Source organism: Acanthochromis polyacanthus, chromosome 5 (genome assembly GCF_021347895.1).
Source record: "Acanthochromis polyacanthus isolate Apoly-LR-REF ecotype Palm Island chromosome 5, KAUST_Apoly_ChrSc, whole genome shotgun sequence".
NCBI lineage: Eukaryota > Metazoa > Chordata > Actinopteri > Pomacentridae > Acanthochromis > Acanthochromis polyacanthus.
Window position 1 is genome coordinate 4,860,280 of NC_067117.1, and position 22,370 is coordinate 4,882,649.

General features: G+C 37.1%; 1 protein-coding gene across 2 annotated transcripts; it reads right to left on the reverse strand.

The window, feature by feature from the left end:
* Nucleotides 1-59: 59 nt before the first annotated feature.
* On the reverse strand, nucleotides 60-19,809 carry tnnt2b (troponin T type 2b (cardiac)). Of its 2 annotated transcripts, XM_051947938.1 has the most exons (14): nucleotides 19,671-19,809; nucleotides 14,886-15,028; nucleotides 14,057-14,103; nucleotides 11,847-11,864; nucleotides 6,067-6,090; nucleotides 5,891-5,912; nucleotides 5,745-5,808; nucleotides 5,543-5,659; nucleotides 5,372-5,449; nucleotides 5,018-5,119; nucleotides 4,832-4,938; nucleotides 4,620-4,710; nucleotides 2,490-2,530; nucleotides 60-414 (listed from the first exon to the last, which is right to left on the reverse strand). In XM_051947938.1, exons 3-14 carry the CDS (start codon nucleotides 14,058-14,060, stop codon nucleotides 375-377), a joined length of 708 nt encoding a protein of 235 aa, XP_051803898.1. In that variant the 5' UTR covers nucleotides 14,061-14,103; nucleotides 14,886-15,028; nucleotides 19,671-19,809; the 3' UTR covers nucleotides 60-374. The 2 variants fall into 2 exon arrangements, with proteins under 2 accessions (XP_051803898.1, XP_022056354.1); XM_022200662.2 differs by lacking the exons at nucleotides 14,057-14,103; nucleotides 14,886-15,028; nucleotides 19,671-19,809 and having other exon boundaries at nucleotides 11,847-12,543.
* Nucleotides 19,810-22,370: the final 2,561 nt, after the last annotated feature.

Sequence of the window (22,370 nt, forward strand, 5' to 3'; positions counted from 1 at the left end):
CCGAGGAACTGCTGCTCATCTGTGATTTCCCACAAGCGAAGGGAAGACAAAAGACACCGTTTATTTGAAAGTCATTTTTTATCCTTTAAAATCACAAAATCCAACACACAAGAACCTCTTAATCTTAACTTTGACTCTTCCAAAAGTCAGGACATGAATTTAGGTTGAAATGAAAAGGTTACACAAGATTAAGTATCAGTCGATCTGCCAGATATCACGACCTGTTAGACGTCCACACAGGTGACATTTTAAGAGCATGCCGTTTTGTTCTTGCGTATTCAAGTAGTTAGAAAGCATTATTATGCACTTCAGATTACTCTCAGTAACTCATGGAGGCCGGATCGTGCCAGTTTTCCTCCAGTCGGTGGCAGATGTTACTTCCTGAGGCCCCGCTTGCTCCTCGTACCCTTTGTACTGAGAAATAAAGCGACAGTCAGCAGAGATTCGTCATATCAGCCGGTACACAACCTATCTAGCTGGCTGGTGCTCACCTGTGCTGCCTACTGAGGCTTGAGAAATATATCTGTGTTCCTGAGAAAGCTGATTAATTCCGCCGATGCATATAAAGCACCCTCTGTAGCTGCATTTGAAATTTAAATTATTTTAGGGAAATTCCGGACCCAGAAAGGCCGTAGTACAGACTAAACTTTTAGATCAAGAACTGGCAGTTTGGATTTAAAAGCGCTCAGTGAGATTAACTCGGTTAATTTCCAGTCTTTCTGCAACATATTCCACGTAAAAGGTGCAGAGTAACAAAAGCCTTTTTTCCCCAATTCAATACGAACATATAGAACAGAAGGCAACAGATGATGATGTGAATGGAGAGAAACTTTTCTGTGCAGTTAAGGAACAAATATAAGTGGGCAGTAGTCCAAGTGTCGCCTTGTGTATGAAAGTAAACCAATGATGGAACTTTCTGGAGGCTAAAGAAGGCCATCCCACATAAAAGTAGAACTCACAGTGGTGTGTCAACACTTTATAATTAGTAATAAACCTCTGAGAAGTGTTGTAAACAGTGTCAGCCAACCAAAGGCATTTCCTGAACTTGCATAACACAACTGCAGACAGGAATGTAATAGAAAATGCATCCGGACACCTTTTACAGTCTCATTAACTCAAATCTTTTTGGCTTGTAGCCCTCAAGTGTTGCAATCTTACATGCGTGTCAATGAGTTTTTCCTCAATTGAACTATTTTGAATCAGAATTTGATTTATGTTTTAAGTTTTTAGACGACACTGCTGTTCAAACGTTTGGGGTCACCCAGACAGTTTCATGTTTTCCATGAAAACTCACACTTTTATCCATGTGGTAACATAACTGCACAAGGGTTTTCTAATCATCAATGAGCCTTTCAACACCGTTAGCTAACACAATGTAGCATTAGAACACAGGAGTGATGGTTGCTGAAAATGTTCCTCTGTACTCCTATGGAGATATTCCATTAAACATTTCCAGCTAGAATAGTCATTTAACACATTAACAATGTCTTGACTAGATCTATCATTCATTTAATGTTGGAAAAATAACTGCTTTTCTTTCAGAAATAACGACATTTCTAAGTGAGCCCAAACTTTTGAACAGTAGTGTGCATAAAGGATTATCTTGGCTCCTCCCGGACATCAAACCCATCGTTGGTTACCACCACCCCACAACGGCAGCTCAGATACTGGAGCTCCTGGAAGCTTGTCATAGCTGTCCTATGTTGTCAGGGGATTTACTTCAAATGCTTGACTGCTATCTTTGTCCACTGTTGCTACACAGGTTTGGCCTCTGCAGCTGATCAATGTTAGGTGGTTTATTTCTGCCGGCAAGACTTTTGTGTGAATTTTGGATCAACTTTGAAAACAAACCAAGACATTACTTCTGCTGTTACTTCACTCCTAACTATGACATATTTTGCAGGAAAACCAATGCTGGGTTGTATTAGATTTGCTTTTAGCACCTCAGTCCTTGTTGTCTACATGTGATCAGCAGAAAATGCACATAATCTGGATGGCAAAAGGAGCCGGTCACTCTTTTATTAAGAGACATGATCATAGATGATGTCATGATAGCTCACAGCCCATGTTTTCTCTGAGACTGAGCACATTTCGTTCAGATACCCCAGCCTGCCCTTTGTTAAAATGCCTCTTGCCTGTTCACTCTTTTTTGTTGTCCCTATCCTGTTTGGCTGGATGTACTCAGGTAACCTTAGCCCTGCTTTCAACCAGCTGGCTGACGCAGCGTCCAACAAATGGAGACCAGGGGAAAGGGGAGGTTGAAACGAGAGGAAGGTGGAAACTCGATGAGAACATTTACATGAGGGTAGACTCAGGAGTGTAAACAGGGATTCAGTGATTCTAACTATGCTGACTTTCTGCTTTTCCTCACTTACTTTGTTCTGGGTTTGTACCTGTTTTTGTTAAGGGGTTGTTCTCCTCCAGAAAATGTATCAAAAAATATGAGAAAGCACCGAATAAAATCATAATAATTGACAAAATATACTCACATTTTCTGATGGTCAGAGACTCGATTCCTCAGCACGGTGATCTGTGCAAAGATTAGATTCAAAGTTAAATGACTTTTTGGAATTTATGCTACCATATAAAATGATTATACCTTAATTAAAACTGTGCAATTTGCTTGAAAAAAGCGGTCTCTGTTTGTGGTGAGCTTGGCTGAAGTAGTGAAGTATTTTAGCAATTACCGGTTAGCATTAGCATGTAGCACTAGCAAGTTTGGTGGGCTAGCTTATATAGTTTCTTTGTCAGTGGTAAGTTTGCTTTGGACATGGTAGTAGTCTAGTTAGCATTAGCATTTAGATGAGTTTGGAGAGTTTTTAAGTAAATTTTCTTTGCTACTTTTAAGCAGATGGCTTTAGGTATTCAGAATCTTGGGCTAGCTAACTGGTAGCATCAGCACTGGTCGCCACTTGGAGCATCTCCTAAACAGGCCTGGGTAAACTGAACATGGCAGTGCTGTTTGTTTTATGTAGGAGCAGCTAGCATTAGCATTTAGAGTTAGCACTAGCAGGTTTGGAGAGTTTATAAGTATAGTTTCTTTCTCTGTCTGTGGTCAGCTTGACTGAAGTACTTAAGTATTTTAGCAATTAGCAGTTAGTATTAGCATGTAGCACTAGCAAGTTTGGTGAGCTGGCTTGTATAGTTTCTTTATCAGTGGTAAATTTCCTTTGGAAATGGTAGTAGTCTTACAGCAAGCATTAGCATTTAGAGAGGTTTGGAGTTTATAAGTACAGTTTCTTTGTCGGTTTATAGCAGTTGGCACTAGGCATTCGGCATCTTGAGCTAGCGAACTGGTAGCATCAGCAGTGGTTACTACCTGGAGCATCTTTGAAACTGTTTGGATTGTGTAGGAGCAGTGTGAACTGGCACTGGGGGGGGGGGGGGGGGGAATCGGGGACGCCAGAGTTCAACGCCTAGCCTCCTGGATGTGTTGTGGGACTAAATAGGCGAAACACCGTTGAAGGGAGGTTTCGACCTGATGACCCAGAGATGTGTTAGGAATCACTGTTCACTGGTGTGTACAGTGATGGGTTAGGGATCCTAGGTCCTTCACTGAGTGTGCATCTTTCTTGTTTGGAGCACAAGTGTCTTGCGTTTAAATTAACTAGTTAAAACTGTGCAGCTTAAGTAATTGCATAGTTGCCAGAGCTAGCCTTTGCAAAAGCGAAATTTATATCGTTCAAAAGTTTGGGGTCACTTAGAAATGTCCTTATTTATGAAAGAAAAGCAATTTTTGTCATTGAAGATAACATTAAATGAATCAGAAATCCAGTCTAGACATTGTTAATGTGGTAAATGACTATTCTAGCTGGAAATGTTTAATGGAATATCTCCATAGGGGTAGCTACAGAGGAACATTTCCAGCAACCATCACTCCTGTGTTCTAATGCTACATTGTGTTAGCTAACGGCTCATTGGTGGTTAGAAAACCCTTGTGCAGTTATGTTAGCACATGGATAAAAGTTTGAGTTTTCATGGAAAACATGAAATTGTCTGGGTGACCCTAAACCTTTGAACAGTAGTGTATATTTACAACCCTTTTCATGTCATACAATATAGCTTTGATGATCTTACATGCTAACCATAGCTTCGATGCATTAGCCAAGCTAAGGCAGTTCAGTAGTGGCAGCTGCATCTCCGCTCCACCTCTTGTGGAATTCTTGCAGCTCGATGTGGTAAAAATACCACATCAGAAAATACACGTTACATTGTTAACTAGGTTTTTGCACAAGATTATCAAAAGCAGCTGCAAGAACAGATTTTCTTTAAAGATGCTCAGTATTTTTTTTAATTCTTATGTAAAGCTTGAAAAAGAATCTCATCAAATGTTGATTTTACGACTGATGTTGAACATTTTTTTAGTCTCATAACAAATCTCGCGTCTGTCTACTTCATTCCGTTTTTGTAGGGCAGTCTAGTTTAGACTATTAAAATTGATTTATTTATTGTCTTGGCTGATTTCCACATATGACAACTGAGTGACATCTTGTAGGAAGTGTGGGTAAACGTTCCCATTCACCGCTGTCATGTACTCGTGTTTTGGCCTGCGTCCTAGAACCTGTTCGTCAGAAGGTAAGTTTCCGATGTGACACGAGGAGAATTTCGGTGAGTTTTACCTCGTACTTCTGCTTTGTGAACTTATCCTGAAAGTCAAACTTCTCCGCCTCTAGCTGGCGCATCCATTCCCACATTTCCTTAGCTTTCTCCCTGTATCAGCAGAGACAACAGCGTTAAGGCAGGTTATTGTGTTCGCATGGACTTTTATCAGAAACGACAAAGGAAGAGTGAGCAGTAATTATGAACTTGATCACTCATTGTGTCCTTTTACTTGAGTTTTTCTTCTTTCAGGTGATCAATGTTCAGCTCCTTGCGTCGATCGTTGAGGATCTTCCTCTTCTTTTCTCTCTCTGTTTGTCTTTTCGCTCCGGTCTGTGTCTGTGTGGAGGAACAGTGGACATGAGATGATTAATTCATTAAAACGCACAATCAGACCGGCGTTTTAATAATTCATCACCTTGTATCCAGTGAAGCTCAGGTTGGACAGGATCATCTTCTTCCTTGCATCATCATCTGCCTTCTTCTTGGCTTCTTCTTCTTCTTTTCTTGCTTTCTCTTCCTGGTGGGGAAAAGAAACCAACACACCACCTTTGATCAGACTCAGAATGTTTTGATGGCAGGAACTTGTTTAAGATGAACTTAAATTTAATTCATAGCGACAGTGTGTTAGCCTGAAGCAGAACTACTAAATGATCAGGTAATTACTTAATGTAAACATTTAAAAGCCTGTTTCTGTGACTGCTAGACAATCTGGGGTGTCAGGAAGCGTCTTGTGTTCTAGTTCTAATCTGTGGATGTCATTTTTACTTACAGCTAGTCTGTTCTGCCGTTCTCTTTCTCTCTCTGCTCTGATCTTCATCTGCTCTGCTCTCTCAGACCTGCGTTTCTCCTGATAGAAGAACATTTTACAGACCAAAAGATTTACAGATTACATAAAATCAACCTTTATTCACACGCTATGTGACAGCAGCAATGAACGTACAATGCGAACTGTGAGGTGAACAAGCTCTTCTTCCTCCTTCTTACGCTTCTCAAAGTGAGCTTCGATCAGACTCTTGAGCTCTATGAGGTCCTTTTCCATTCGTTTCCTCTGAATATCCTGAAAATTTGGAGGAAAAAAAAGCCTGAATGTGAGCTGACATGCTATCCATCTGTAACTTGGATCAATCCTGAGATGAACTCACATCAAAGTCCACTTTTTCACCGTCTGGGATCTTTGGAGCTGCCAAACCGGCCACGAATCCAGCCCTGAGGACGATGGGAAAAATTCTCTCACTGTGTAGTCTTTTGTATTTGACTTATACTAATATTTTTCTAACTTTGTGCTTACTTTTGCTTGGGCTTTGCGTCCTCTTTATTTCCATAATAAGAAAAAAACAAAGTAAAATCCTCAGTTAATGAGACGGCTCGTTGGGGGGAAAAAACAAGCACTTTACGCATGAAAAGTCCCTGCGAGCAACATTTTTCTTCTGACACGCCTAATCTGAGCAAACAAGCTGTCCATACCTCCTTCATTATCTTCTCCAGCATCTAGTGAAAGATCAGAACGTCAGAACAAAACCAACAAAGACTGAAGCAGAAAAGATGCAGAGAGTGCAAGCGGTCATGTGGCGATAGATGAGATTCTTAACCCCGGAAGACCCAAATACAGAAAAAAGATGATAAAAAATGAATGAATTAAACATATGTATATGTTTAAGTCATTCATTTTTTGTTCATATATATATATATATATATATATATATGTATGAAAAGTTCATTTGCAAAAACAGGTAACTCCATTTTATAAATTTTCAGAAAACTCATTTTTTTATTGTTTACTTGAGATAATAACACACTAATTATTCATTTTTTCTCTATTTTGTAATGTATTTTTTTATTGAGTCAAATCCACTCAACTTCAGTTTGATTGATGTTATCTCAAGTAAACAATAAAAAAAAGTTTTCTGAAAATGTATCAAAACGGAGTTATCTGTTTTTGCAGATGAACTCTTCATACATACATATATATACCGTATATATATATATATATATATATATACACCCCCTGTCAAAAGTTTTAGGACGCATTCTTATTCATTTGAATGAGAAAGCGTCCTAAAACGTTTGACAGGGGGTGTATATATATATATATATATATATATATACTGCTGTGAAAATACATCGTCAAATATAGAAGAAAATGAGCAAAACAAAACAAAATAGAATATCTATATCTGTCTATCTTATCTTCATATATTGTGAAGATAAGATAGACAGATATAGACATATATCCTTTTTTGTTTTGCTCATTTTCTTCTATATTTTCTGCTGTATTTTTGCAACCGTGGGTTTTAAAGGGTTAACGACTCCTGCAGAGAAAAACTTAACGTAGGTCTGACCAAAGAGCATCCGATGGAATTCTTCTTTTTCAAAGATAATAATATATAAATATATTGCTTTTTCACTTAAAAATGTTCATATCGTCAAGGAGAATCTCCTCAAAATGACTCTCTCTCTTTTTTGTGAGGTCCGTGCTGATTGTCACACAGCGTCCTTCCTGTTGGTCTTTCGGGTATGAAGTGTTGTCTAATGCTGGAGCTGGATGACCTTTAGGCTCACAGGATTGCATAGATGACCATCTCCTGTCAGTGCTGATGGACATGGCAGACATGCAGGCGTGCTCATGTTTCTGTTTCTCAGTTTGGAGAAGCTGCTTTAGATTATCAGTGCAGATAACCGAGTCACAAAGACACAAAGAATGGATTTGTTTTTTTGGGGGATTGTCTTAGATAATTACATTTTTTGTTGATTATTGTAACTTGTTTATCAGATAAAGGGTAAAGTAAAGATTTACAAAATAATATAACACCTAATAAAGTCTAAGGAAGGCAGGAGTTCTGTCTGATTCGTGGATATACGTCCAGAAAACAGAAAATGAAGAAGAAAAAATAATTGCTTTAAATCAGGGGTGTCAAACTTGTCTTAGTTCAGGTCCACATTCAGTCCAGTTTGATCTCCAGTGACCAGTAAAATCACAACATAATAACCTATAAATAACCACAACTCTTAATGTTTCCTTTGTTTTAGTGCAAAAAAAGTAAAATGTTCACGTTTAAGGAATTATCTTTTTGCAAAACATCTTTAGTCACAGCTATCTGGAACTGAATGATGTAGTATTTTACTGTAAAAAAAAAGACAAAATATTACAAAAACAAGACACAAAGGGACAAATGACACAAGCGAGACCAAAAAAAAGAGACAAAATGACAAAAAAACAACAAATAAATGACAGAATATGACAAAAACATGAGACAAATGACAAAAACGAGAAACAAAATGACGAGAAATGAAACAAACGACACAAAACAGAAAAAGAGACAAAAGATTATAGAAAAAATTACAAAATAACAAAGAAATGGACAAAAAAAGGCAAAAAGGAAACAAAACGACAAAAAAAATTGTCAAAAAAGACAACAAGGGAACACAAAACGGCAAAAATGAGAAACAAAACAACAAAAACATGAGACAAAAGTCAGACAAAAACAACAAAAACAAGACAAAATATTACAAAAATGAGACACAAAACAACAAAAACATGAGACAAAAGTCAGACAAAAACAACAAAAACAAGACAAAATATTACAAAAATGAGACACAAAACAACAAAAACATGAGACAAAAGTCAGACAAAAACAACAAAAACAAGACAAAATATTACAAAAATGAGACACAAAACAACAAATGAACAATGAGCAATCTAATATTTAACTCTTATGATCAAAACAACTTGTCATGGTCTTGAAATTGTTTTAAATTTATAGTTTTACTAATTTATAATCTGCAGTTAATGTCTTCTCTGTAATTTTTACACTTTGAGGGCCGCTTTTGGCTCGTGGGCCGCATGTTGGACACCCCTGCTTTAAACCTTTCATTCTTGATCTTTAACCCACAGCTATCTGCATGACTTCAAATTTATATTAAGGTGTTAAATTGACCTTTAGACACTCTGCAGATCCACAATGAATAAAACTGCATTTACATTGCAGAAGTGTATGTCACCATATGTACAGTAATTGATTTTAGCTGCATTTATGGAACGGTTACATCATCGGGGAAATGGTTTGCCTTCGTTGTTTTTCTCTGCTTGTGAGGAGTTGGCGTTTTCATGTGACAGCATCATGTTAACTCATAACTACTGTCATCACACAACATGACTGCCAACAGCTACTAACATGACTGTTATAGCCCGCATGCTAACATATTAGCATAAGCAGTACTACCTTCCACCTCCTCCTCCTCTGCCTCCTCTAACTCTTCCTCCTCCTCCTCCTCCTCTACCTCCTCTTCCTCCTCCTCCTCCTCCTCCTCCTCCTCTCCTTCTGTGCAAAGCAAGCATGTAGAGTTGTGAGCAGATCATGCATCGCTTCAAAAAGCAACCAGATGGTTTTATTTGCATGACATTTGCATTCTACTCAGTGGCCACAGTGAACTTTTCCTCATGTTACACGTCTGTCAGCACAACTTTTATCCATTTATTCTGCCATGGAAAGATTAATTGGATGTATGTGGCTTCATTTAACCCTCGTTTGGTCCTGTGGGTTAAAACTGACCCGTTTTAAACTTTGAAAATGTGGAAAAAAAATAATATATTTTCACAGTGAAGCTTCTGATGTCCACATTTTCAACATTTTGGGGAAATTTTTGACCATTTTTTGATGGACAAAAGAAATGTTGAAAATATTTTTTAAGAACATATGTTGTCACTTTAGATATTTTTAGGATTATTTTTGGAAGATTTTTACTCATTTTTTTTGAAAATATTTAGAAGAATTTTCTTGCCAAATTTGGGGGATTTTTTTAAACTAAAACTTTTAAGGGAAATTTTTAAGGAATTATTGGAATTTTCTTGCTGAAGGTTTTGCAAATTAAATTTTAAAAATGTGGGAAATTTTTTTTCAACATTTTGGGGAAGTTTTTGAATTTTTTTTGTTGGTAAAAAAAATGTTTAAGAACATTTGCATAAAATTGAAACAAAATCCAGCAAAATTAGGTGGATTTTGGTTGATTTTTGTGTGAATGCTCTTAAAGAAAATATCAGAAGTTTTACTGATATATATATATATGGAATCACTTTAGATATTTTTAGGATTTTTTTTGGAAGATTTTTACACATTTCTTGAAAATATTTACAAGAATTTTCTTGCCAAATTTAGGGGATTTTTTAAAAAATAAAACTTTTAAGGAATTATTGGAATTTTCTTCCTGAAGGTTTTGCAAATTTCAATAAATTTGGGGAATTTTTTTGCTAAATTTTTGGATTTTTTTCTGACAAGGAAGCAATATTTTTTGGTGCCTGTAAATGAAGACAACAGGAGGGTTAAATGACGCTCCTTCATTAAAATGTTCGCTCTTTCAGCAAAACTATGGAAATGGCTCTTTTCCAGTTTGAATTTAGATTCGATTAGAATCAGAAATGACTGAAGTAGTGAAGGGATTTTTGCCATTTTGCCTCCAGCTTTCCCACAGTTCCTTTCAGCTCTTTGCTCTTCTTTCCAACGAGTTTAAATGCTGTGTTTACGCCTTCAGTGTTCCTCTGTGGGGGAAGAAATAACACCAAACCTTCAGTCTCTTTGGCTACAGAAGGAAATTCAACCTCTTTCCCTGCAAACAAGGTAAGCCGAGCTGCATCCAGGAGGACCCCCGACAGGCATAAAAATGAAAGTGGGCATTGTCCTCTCGCTGCTGTCTTCCCCAAGGTCCTGCACTGAGAACATAAGCTGACCTACATTACTGTAGATGGAGACAGGTGCTGCCAGAGTCGAACAGTGGACAGAAATAGGCGTACGACCCTTTTTATCCCTGATGGCGACCAGTTGGACCATTTGAATAGAAAGGACAGGTCCGCTGGGATGTTTAAACGAGGTGGACGGACTGAGAGGACAGAGGTCAACCTGGTAGAGAAGCTGAAGGACAGCAGCTGTTTCTATAGCAGTACCAACACGCCAAAAATACAGCAAATACAGCAGCTCAGCAGAGGCAGAGCGTTTAGTAGCTAAGAATGTTTAGCCCTCCTGTTGTCTTCGTTTATGAGAACCAAAAAATATTGTTTCCTTGTTTGGAAAAAAAAATCCAAAAATTCTGCAAAAAAATTCCTCAAAGATTTGAAATTTGGCGAAACCTTCAGGAAGAAAATTTCAATAATTCCTTAAAAGTTTCCCTTAAAAGTTTTATACCAAAAAAAATTAAGGATCCCCCAAATTTAGCAAGAAAATTCTTGTAAATATTTTCAAAAAATTAGTAAAAATCTTTCAAAAAAATCCTAAAAATATCTAAAATGATTACCTATATATCAGTAAAACTTCTAATATTTTCTTCAAGAATACTCACAAAAAATCCAGTGAATTTCACTGGATTTTGGTTGATTTATTGTGAATGTTCTTCAGAAACTTTGTTTTCACACTTAAAAAAATGTTCTAAAAATTCCCAAAAGTGTTAAATGTGGACATCAGAAGTTTCACAGTGAAATTTTTTTTCCACATTTTCAAACTTTAAATTTACAAAACCTTCCAGAAGAAAATTCCAATAATTCCTTAAATGTTTCCCTTAAAAGTTTTATTTAAAAAAAACTAATACGGTAAGAAAATGTTTTAAAGTATTTTTAAAAAATGAGTAAAAATCTCCAAAAAAATCCTAAAACTATCTAAAATGATTCCATATATATCAGTACAACTTCTATTTTCTTTAAGAAAATTCACATAAAAATCAACCAAAATCCAGCAAAACATTTATTTATTTTTTTAGCATTTATTTTATTTCCACCAAAAATATGTTCAAAATTTTCAGCAAAAAATGTTGAATATGTGGACATCAGAAGTTTCACTCTGAAAATATTTTTTTTCCATATTTTGAAACTTTGAATTTGAAAAAAAAAACCTTCAGGAAAAAAAATCCAATAATTCCTGAAAAGTTTCCCTTAACAGTTTGATTTTTTTTAAATCCCCCAAATGTGACAAGAAAATTCTTAAATATTTTCAAAAAATTAGTAAAAAATCTTCCAAAAAAATCCCAAAAATATCTAAAGTAATTCCATATGTATCAGTAAAACTTCTAATATTTTCTTTAAGAACATTCCTACATTTTCGAACTTTAAAACAGGTCTGTTTGACCCACAGGACAACACGAGGGTTAAATGTAAGGCTTAAGCATGCAAAGCAGGACGCAAAGTGCCAGAGAAAAGCACGGCTAGGCGCTACAGGCTGATGTTTGGAAGCTTTCAGAGATATTGTTTGTGTTTTTGTACATACCAACAATATCTTCCTCTCCTTCACACCACATAGAGGCAGAGAGCAGAGGAATACAATGAGCTTCACAATAACGGCGTGGCTTTTCTAATCTACATTCATGCAGCATAATCACAACAAACGTGCATTTTTTTTCACGTTTTCTGTCATCTGTTTGCAGCATCACAGCCAGTAAACTACAGGGTCGTTCAAAAAGAATGAACCGATTTCATTACGCAGTGTTTTAATCAGGAAAGGCAACAGAAAACTGAAGCAAAGTCACAAATATTCTACTCATAATCAGCTTTTTTTTTATATTTAACCCTTGTGTTGTCCAACATTTTGGGGGAATTTTTGAACATTTTTTGGTGGAAATAAAGTAAAAATAAATAAATAAATAACAATAATAAAAATAAATAATAATAATAATAATTAATAATAAATCTAAATGTTTCTTTAAGAGCATTCACAAAAAAAAAAATCCTGTGAAATTTGCTGGATTTTGGTCTTCCTTTACAGGCACCAACAAATATTGTTTCCTTGTCTGAAAAGAAATCCAAAAAATCAGCAAATAAATTCCCCAAATTTCTGAAAATTTGTAAAATCTTCAGGAAGAAAATTCCAATAATCCCCTAAAAGTTTTATTTTATAAAAAATCACCCAAATGAGGCAAGAAAATTCTTGTGAATATTTTCAAAAACTGAATGTAAATCTTCCAAAAAATAAATCCTAAAAAAATCTAAAGTGATTACATATATGTCAGTAAAACTTCTTATATTTTCTTTAAGAACATTCACATAAAAATCAACCAAAATCCAGCGAATTTCGCTGGATTTTGGTTGATTTTTATGTGAATGTTCTTAAAGAAACATTTTTAACATTTCTTTTTTCCACCAAAAAAATGTTCAAAAATCTCCCAAAAATGTTTCACTGTGAATATATATGTTTTTTCCCACATTTTCAAACTTTAAAACGAGTCAATTTGACCCACAGGACAACACGAGGGTTAAACCAGTGTGAGGGAAAACCTCAGCTGCTATTGATCAGACATTAGAATCAGCTGTCAGTGACCACATGACATGAATCAGCCAATGAATGATGACTTTAATATTTTAAAAAGCCACGTGTTCCTCCCTGTTATTTCTAAAGGCTGTAAGGCCGTCTCCTAGAACCTTGGCATCCCTGTTTCATCAGTATGCAACATTATTAAGAAGTTTGCTAAACTGATGGGTGAAGTCTTTGAAGGTCGGTGCAAAAAACAGCACTTAAAACATCCAAAAAAACTGAAGGCTGACCTGGAATAATGTGGGGTAAAGGTTTCAACATATTCTGATGATTTGAATTTGGTACATTTCTATTTACACCCCCTGTCAAAAGTTTTCAGACGGGTTCTCATTCATTTGAATGAGAAAGTGTCTCAAAACTTTCGACACTGGGTGTGTTTCTGAAGCTATTCTACGGGTTGTGCTAAAAATGAAATGGCGCTAATAGTGGTGACCAGGACCGTAGCTGATGGTGACTTGGACAGAGTTTTCTGTTGCTTTTCCTTATTATAATATTGGGTCATGAAACCGGTTCATTCTTTTAAATAACCCTACATTGCAGCAAAAAGACTCAGGAGAAGATTTATCTGGTCCAGAAGCAACACCGACTTACGTTGTCCTCTGAAAGCAAAAAAAAGAAGAAGACATTTCATGAAGTTATTTCCGTCTGTCTGCTCCTCATTTTGTCAAACTCGCTCATCTCTACAGCAGAGGTGTCAGTTCTGGTTCCACATTCAGTCCAGTTTGATCTCCAGTGACCAGTAAAATCCCAGAATATTAACCTATAAATAACAAAACCTCCCAATGGTTCCTTTAAGTGCAAAAATGTTCACATTTAAGGAATTCTCTTTTTACCAAACATTATGAACAACCGGAAGTTTCTGAAGAAAAACAAATTCAATTTAAAACTTTATGCCTCAGTTTATCATTTACACATTACAACCTCCAGATCACGGAGCGAGCACAAAGAAACACAACATTTAGTCACAGATATCTGGAACTGACCAAACTGAAGATGATCAAAACAACTTGTCATGGTCGACAAATTATTTTTAAATTAGTAGTTTTATTAATTTACAATCTGCAGTTTTTCCACTTTGCGGGCCGGATTGGACCCTCTGGAGGACTGGTTTTGGCCCGTGGACCTCATGTTTGACACCCCTGCTCTACAGGAATGAATCTTGTACTCACTCATGCGTGGCTTCTTCTGTGTCCGACATGTTTAGGATGCAGCGACTCTACATGTAAAAGCAACATGGAGAAGAAGACTTTGTTTCTGCAGCTGTAACAGCCTGAGATAAAACACTGTAAAAAAAATCCAGTTGTTTTTACGGTAAAATTCCACCTGAATGTGACCGTAGAATTACAGTAAAACTTCAATGTATTGATATTGTTGATTTTAGAGTTAAAAAATGTGCTTCTTTACATATTTCACTGTAAAATAAAAAGTTTAAGCCTTTAAAAATGTGAAAATTTACATAAATATTACAGTATTTTCCCATTAATAGCACAACATTTAGTGGATTTAACATTTAACATGTGTATTTTTACCAAAAATTGCGGTTAAAGCTGTCATATGTCCGTTATTAACACAAAAGTACATCAGTTTGACCGGTAACAAACTGTAGTTTTTACATTGCCATGTTACTTGTTATAAATATTGCAGCATATTTCCTTTACCAGTATAACAATATGTACATTTAACTGGAAAAACTGTGTTCTTTTCAAGAATTAAATACAGAAATTACAGTTTTATTCCACACATTATGCCATTTTTCCATTCAAAACTGTGCAGGAGTCGGGAAATGTGTTTTTTCAAGAGAATAAAAATCTAAAAAAGACACTTTTCTCCTGATTAACCTGTTTACGGTGATTCAGTGTTTGATAAACGGTTTTAGAGTTTTTCACCGTAAAACGTACAAACGTTTTTTTACAGTGTATAATAATAATAACTCCAGTTTGATCACAGAAGTTCCATTTAGTGGTTAAAAAGAAGAGCAACAGAGGAGCACAGACTTACCCTGACAGAGCGATGTGAGTTTGGGATGAGTCTCAGTGGGGGAATAGTGATGTGTGTTCCTCTCGGTGGGCCTTAAGCTTTTAAACCCAGCAGTGGATCGCATGGCGGCAAGCTGGCCGTATCTACAAAGGGTGGGCACATACCTGCAAACAGATGGCACATGGCATTAGAATGGGAAAACATGCATTCTCCGTGGAGCTGCTTCGTCTATTTTTACCTTTGAAAACCGAACGACACGGGATTATTGTTCTCAAAAGGTTTCAGTGTCTGGAGGTATGATCAGAATAACCCTCACAGACCTATTCCTGTGTTCACAAAAAGGCATGGAAGTTCTTTCCTCGAGGATTCTCTTATGTCATCTTTTGACTCTTCCGATCAGCGTCACACTCTCAAATTTTACTTAACCCTCCTGTTGAAAATGTCTTGGTAAGATTTCTTGAAATAAGATATGATCTTTAGATTCTTTAAATCTTAAAATTAGCTCGGAAGTCAAGCTTAGGTGTCTTAGTCCTCCAGTTGTCCTCATTTATCCCACCAAAAAATATTATTTTCTTTGTCTGGCAAAAAAAAATCCAAAACATTAAGCAAAAAAATTCCCCAAATTTCTGAAAATTTGCATAAACCTTCAGGAAGAAACTTCCAATAATTCCTTAAGTTTCCCTTAAAAGTTTTAGTTTAAATAAATCTTCCAAATTTGAGAAGAAAATTCTTGTAAATATATTCAAAAAAATGAGTAAAAATCTTCAAAAAAATCCTAAAAATATCTAAAATGATTACATATATATCAGCAAAACTTCTAATATTTTATTTAAGAACATTCACAGAAAAATCAACCAAAATCCAGTGAAATTCACTGGATTTTGGTTGATTTTTTTTTTTAAGAAACATTTTTTTTTGCATTTATTTTATTTCCGCCATAAAATTTTCAAAAACATTCCAAAAAAATGTTGAAAATGTGGCACTAAGAAGTTTCGCTGTGAAAATATATATTTTTCCCGCTTTTTCAAACTTTAAATTTGCAAAACCTTCAGGAAGAAAATTCCAAAACTTCCTTAAAAGTTTTATTTAAAAAAAAAATACTTTCTGAAAATTTGTAAAACCTTCAGGAAGAAAATTCTAATAATTTCTGAAAAGTTTTGTTTTTAAAAAAATCTCCCAAATGTGGCAAAAAAATTCTTGTACATATTTTAGAAAATAAGTAAAAATCTTCCCAAAAGAATCCTAAAAATATCTAAAATTATTACATATATATCAGTAAAACTTCCAATATTTTCTTTTTTCTACCAAAAAATGTTTGAAAATTTCTCAAAAATGTTGAAAATGTGGACATCAGAATCATTTTTTCCACATTTTCAAACTTTGAAACGGGTCAGTTTGACTTGCAGGACGACACGAGGGTTAAACCACCTCGTTTTAGTCCTCAGACTGGATTTATTGTGGGGTCAAATCATTATCATCATTAAGAAACTGAGATGAACTGCACATTCTGCACCTTGCCTTTAATCTTGAACCTCCAGCTCTCAGCCGTCACAGGCAGTAACATGTTATCTCCAGCAGCCTTTATGATCATGCCAAGCTTTTTGATACACCCAGTGTTTGCTGTAATGTTGTGTCGGACCCACAGTGAGCATTATGAGTCAGCAGAGGTTTGCTTTGAGCCGAAGCCAAAACATAACTCTGTTTGTGGGACTGCTCAAACCAGGGTTCCCCTCCTCCACGACTCTGGCTCCGTCTGCAGAGAAGTTAACATCTCAGCTCCCTCTAAAGGCGCTCAGGAACTTCTGCAGCTGCAGCACTGAGAGTGTTTGGTGTGTTAGTATCAGCAGCACCCGGCAGGACTTCTTGGCCCTGAGGAGGGTGGTCCGCTGGGCTGAGAACCACCAGAACAACCCTCCCCATCCTGCAGGACATTTACTGCAAACACTGCAGCTTAAAGGCCACCCAGCCCAGCCACAGACTGTTCTCTCTGCTGCCACCAGGGCGGCGTTAGTGCTGCCTGAAGACAAACAGAAGATGAGGAGGAGCTTCTGTCTGTCCTCCTGCTGAACCTGAAACAGCAGACCAATAGACAACCAACCTGCAACCTTGGAAAGATGCTGTAATATGTGTAATAATGCTGTCATTTTTGCATTTACACCCCCTGTCAAAAGTTTTAGGACGCTTTCCCATTCAAATGAATAAGAAAGCGTCCTAAAACTTTTGACAGGGGTTGTAATTCTTGAAAAGGATACAGTTTTTCCCAGTTAAATGTGCATATTGTTGTACTGGTAATGTAAAAAATGCAGTTTGTTACGGGTCAAATTGATGTACTTTTGTGTTAATAACAGCTTTAACTGCAGTTTTTGTTAAAAATACACATTAAATGTTAAATATAGTAAATGTTGTGCTATTAATGGAAAAAATGCTTCAATATTTATGTAAATTTTCACATTTTTCAAGGTTAAAAGTTTCTTTCTTTTTTTTTTACAGTAAAATATGGAATGAAGCACGTTTTTAAGCCCTAAAATCAACATCAATACATTTCTTTACCGTAAACGTAGAAAATGTTTTACTGTAATTTTAGAGTAGCATTCTGGTGACTACAGCTGCTGGAATTTTACTGTAAAAACGACTTATTTTTATTTTTTTTTACAGTGTATCTGTATTTATAACAACATTAAAATAAATTCTGAGCAGCACCCTTAGTGATTTTTTTTTTTCCATTTTGTGTCCAATATTTTCATCGTCTTTGCTCAGATATTAGAGGAAGACCAGAATGCTTAATCTGGAAAACAAAAGAATCAAACAACCAGTTTTCTTTGTTTTTCAGGAAGAAGGGCAAAGCAGTCACGAACCGACACGTTCATTCTTTTTTAGCTCGTCAGTCGTCATTCTGGCACATCTCACTTCTTGCGGGATAGAAGCTCATCTGACTGACATATAAATAGTGTTCGGAGCAGGTGATTCATCCAGAGGTCACACAACATTCACAGGATCACACAAACACTCCAACACAACACGCATTCACGGTCAGGGGCCAAAAGTATAATCTGTTTTTCTGACCAAACCAACAAACGAAAAAGGGAAAAACAGCTCAATTTCCCTTTTTTCGTTTTCAACCAAAAACGAAAAAACGGTTTTTTCCTTTCTCAATTCAAAACCAAAAATGAAACCAACACAAGCAAATTACGGCCGAATTTCGTTTTTTGGATTTCAATTTTCCGTTTTTTCGTTTCAGGTCTCAAAACGAAAAAACGGAAGCACGTGACCTCTGACCGTCACGGGTCAAATGGACTCCCTACCAAAAGAAAACCCTTACTGATAAATGGGTAATAAAAGATAAATTACGTTAAATAGCGTTTTTATTTTTGCACAGTATTTATTATATACACTACTAGGCTTGTGATAATGTTAGAAAATAATAATAATAATTATTATTAACAACAATACTACTACTACTACTATAATAATAATAATAATGATAATGATAATAATAATAATTACAGGTCTGCTGCCTGGCCTGGATACATTTAATGCGCGGACGCGAGATCGTTAAGTGTTCACCTTTGCGATAAGTGTGACATCAACCGGCACTCCGGTTGATGCTATGTCTGCTGATCATAAAATACGTGGGTCATTTTAACTTTGTGACATGTCAGCTGCATGGCCTGTGCTGATGAGAAACTCGGTCGTCCAGGGGCCTGTTTCACGGAGCAGGTTCAAGAAACTCTGAGTTTCATCCTCAACTCTGAGTTGATCTACTCTGAGATAGAAAACTCTGAGTTTTCGGTTTCACAACGGCTGATTTGAGTTGAGTTAATCAACTTGGAGTAGTTTGACCCGGAGATAAGCGCGTGCACCGCAACTCTGAAAAGACAGCATGGAACCCCTATTCGACGAGTCACCATGGAAACGGGGAAGCGTAATCGTAATAATATTACAGGGAAAAACTGTCTGAATGGTAGCCTAGTAAGTTAAGGGAAACGGTTCTTTTCGAGCTGCCTCATCCAGCTGTTCTCAACGTGTAAAGGGGCATGAAGGAGCAGCAGTTCTACTCCAAGCTCCTCCCGGACGACTGAGTTTCTCATCAGCACACGCCATGCAGCTGACATGTCACAAAGTTAAAATGACCCACGTATTTTATGATCAACAGACATGTCACACTTATCGCAAAGGTGAACATTTAACGATCTCGCGTCCTCGCATAAGATGTATCCAGGCCAGGCAGCAGACCTGTAATTATTATTATTATTATTATTATTATAGTAGTAGTAGTAGTATTGTTCTTAATAATAATAATTATTATTATTTTCTAACATTATCACAAGCCTAGTAGTGTATATGATAAATACTGTGCAAAAATAAAAACGCTATTTAACGTAATTTATCTTTTATTACCCATTTATCAGTAAGGGTTTTCTTTTGGTAGGGAGTCCATTTGACCCGTGACGGTCAGAGGTCACGTGCTTCCGTTTTTTCGTTTTGAGACCTGAAACGAAAAAACGGAAAATTGAAATCCAAAAAACGAAATTCGGCCGTAATTTGCTTGTGTTGGTTTCATTTTTGGTTTTGAATTGAGAAAGGAAAAAACCGTTTTTTCGTTTTTGGTTGAAAACGAAAAAAGGAAAATTGAGCCGTTTTTCCCTTTTTCGTTTGTTGGTTTGGTCAGAAAAACAGATTATACTTTTGGCCCCTGACCAATTCACGCTCCTGTTGGCTTTTTTAAACTTCAAATGTTTACATTTCGTGTTGCTTTACAAATGAGTGCTGAGCAGAGTTAGGAAGTCAGTTAATGGCTGAACTGACCTCTGACTGCCTTCCTGTGATTGAATAAACTTTCTCCTCCCGGCTGTTTTCTTGTAAACTCCACCCGCCTGGCACCTGAGTCAACGAACACAAACAACAGAAACCCCTCAGGCTGAATTCCATTTAAACCTGCGTGGCACTATTCCACACACAGTTCAGTTTCCTTTATAAATAACAAACCTAATAATACATCTTACTGTTTCTAGCAGTAAAAAAAACAACAGTTGGATTTATTTTTTTGTCTCCCATTGCCAGACTGACTCCAGCTGCTGGGAAAATCTTTGTCATCATTGCAGTAAACTTCCTGTGAGCTGATGGCGCCACCTGGGGGCCAGAAATGGAAACGTGTGTGGTTGGATTAAAGCCTGCATGCAGACCGACATGTGATGCTGCCAGACTCTCTCATACCGGCTCTCAGCTTGCATTTACTCGAGTGCTGGACGGACCCATGCCAGGACAGTAAGTCCTGAAATTAATCCATGAAATCACTCCTGTCTGGGCTGTGTTTGTGTTACAGATCTAATCTTCAGTTTGTGCTGCAGCAACGCAAACTCACAAGTCCAGTTTGAAAGTCGGTTGTACGCACTATGAGAAATAATAGTCTGTGACTTGTTTTTATGCTACTGATCTTTAAGGTTGTTGCTAGAGGTACGGACCCGTACCCGTAGCCTGTGGACTATGGATATGGCACTTGCCATTTGCCAATCAGATACGTGAGATCTGGTCACGTGACTCCCGGTAGACGCTAGAGGTACGGACCCGTAGCATCGGTACGGTACGGATCCTAAACCTGACCCTAACACTACCGATCTTTAAACAAATAAAAATACCTTTTAAGGCTTAAGATGAAACAACAACCCCTCTAACTCTGTAGTTTGTTGGTTCAACATTATTTTGTCACAACTCAGTGCATTTGATGCAGACTGTTGCAGTCATAAACACACCACTGCTCAAAAGTTTGGCGTCATCCAGGTAATTTCATGTTTTCCATGAAAACTCACACTTTTATCCGTGTGCTAACATAAAAGGGACGACGCCGTAATGACCCGCAGAGAGTCTTTTTAAACGGTGCTTCATCCTAACTAACGATGACTCTTGTGGCAGAAATCTTAACAATCAGCGTCATGTTTTGCTGTGGCTGAGTCAGCAATCACTCCCTGATTCTGGTTTGATTTACGACGCCAGCGTCTGGGCCGTCGGCTCATGGAAACTGATTATAATTCCTCAGTATATATGGCAGCAGGATTAACAAAGTGTTCCATGTTTGAAACGTCTCCAGGAAACTCTACACTCATCCAGGCGTCCACATGCCAGAAGATTAGTTTACACCACAGTAGTCTTCAGAACTGACACTTTGCTGTAAGGCGTATTAAAGTGTATTGTTTAAAGATAAGTTCGGCTGAAGAACTTCAAACTCTGAACTGATTATTTAACATGTAGTGTCCGGTATGAAACTAATTTGTGCTTCCACTAAGACTGTGAAGCACAGACAAATTTACCACTTGATTTCAGATAGAGGTAGACAGAAACACACTCTTGTTTTGTCCAATTTGTCAGCTGTCACTGTAACCATGACAACAAGTGAACGCTGCATCAGCTGCCTGCTGATGATCACATGATTGTGATTCTACTGCTGACTTATCAGGAGTTGGACGTCAGAAATGATACAAGAAATGACTGATTATACTGTGGGGGTGTTTCTCAGTTTTCCTTCCATCCTTAAGTGAATTTTCAGACTTTTCGATAGTTTCTTCCTTGTGTCAAGACACCGCTTCTTAGATAAACACTTCCTGTGCTGCGGGAATGCGCCAAAAATAAAAGCCCGTAAATAAAAAAGTACACCTTCAAAATAAAAGCATGGAGGGAACGGTTATTTTAACACTTGCAAAAAAAAGGCTTCCAAAAAAGTGATGCACTGATCAACAGACCTTTATAAGAGTAATTTACACATATGTAGGCCACATGATTCAGTATCCTAACACGCATACAAGGACGCATCTATTTTAAATGAACACATTCTATGTTGAAGTTACTTCTGATCATCAGTAATAACAATAATGATAAAATGCTGCATTTCTGACAACGCCATATGTGGGAATGGACAGCCTCGGAGGAGTGCTGCGCTGTCTGAGGGCTTTTCTTGTTAGTTTTGGATTTTAAAGGTCAAGCTGTGTCACATAGAACATTTAGCATTGGGCTCCAAAGCAAACAGCTGCCCGGCTCTCTGGTCAACGTGCCAACTCCTCGGTGCAGCCAGAGACGGGGCTGAGCACTACGACTCCGTTGTCCACCACAACAGCTGGCAGTTTGCTCAGTTCCGTGATGACCAGGAGGAATAACAAGCACGCCTGAGAAGAGCGTGTAAACAGAGCCGCTGATTTCATCAGATCAGAGCCACAGAAAGAACAACAGCGGTTGCATCACAAGAAATAACAAAACTCCTATTGTGTGCTTTTTGCATGATATTTATTTTGGGTCACAGCAACAAAATAAAGCATATTTCAGGGCAATATATACACCATTTGACATGTAAGGCAGTAAGAATGATTTCCTCCTTCTGTTGTGCTGCGGGTCAAAATTGACCCGTTTTAAAGTTTGAAAATGTGGAAAAAAAATATTTTCACAGTGAAACTTCCGATGTCCACATTTTCAATGTTACTGGGAAATTTTTGAACATTTTTTGGTGGAAAAAAGAAATGT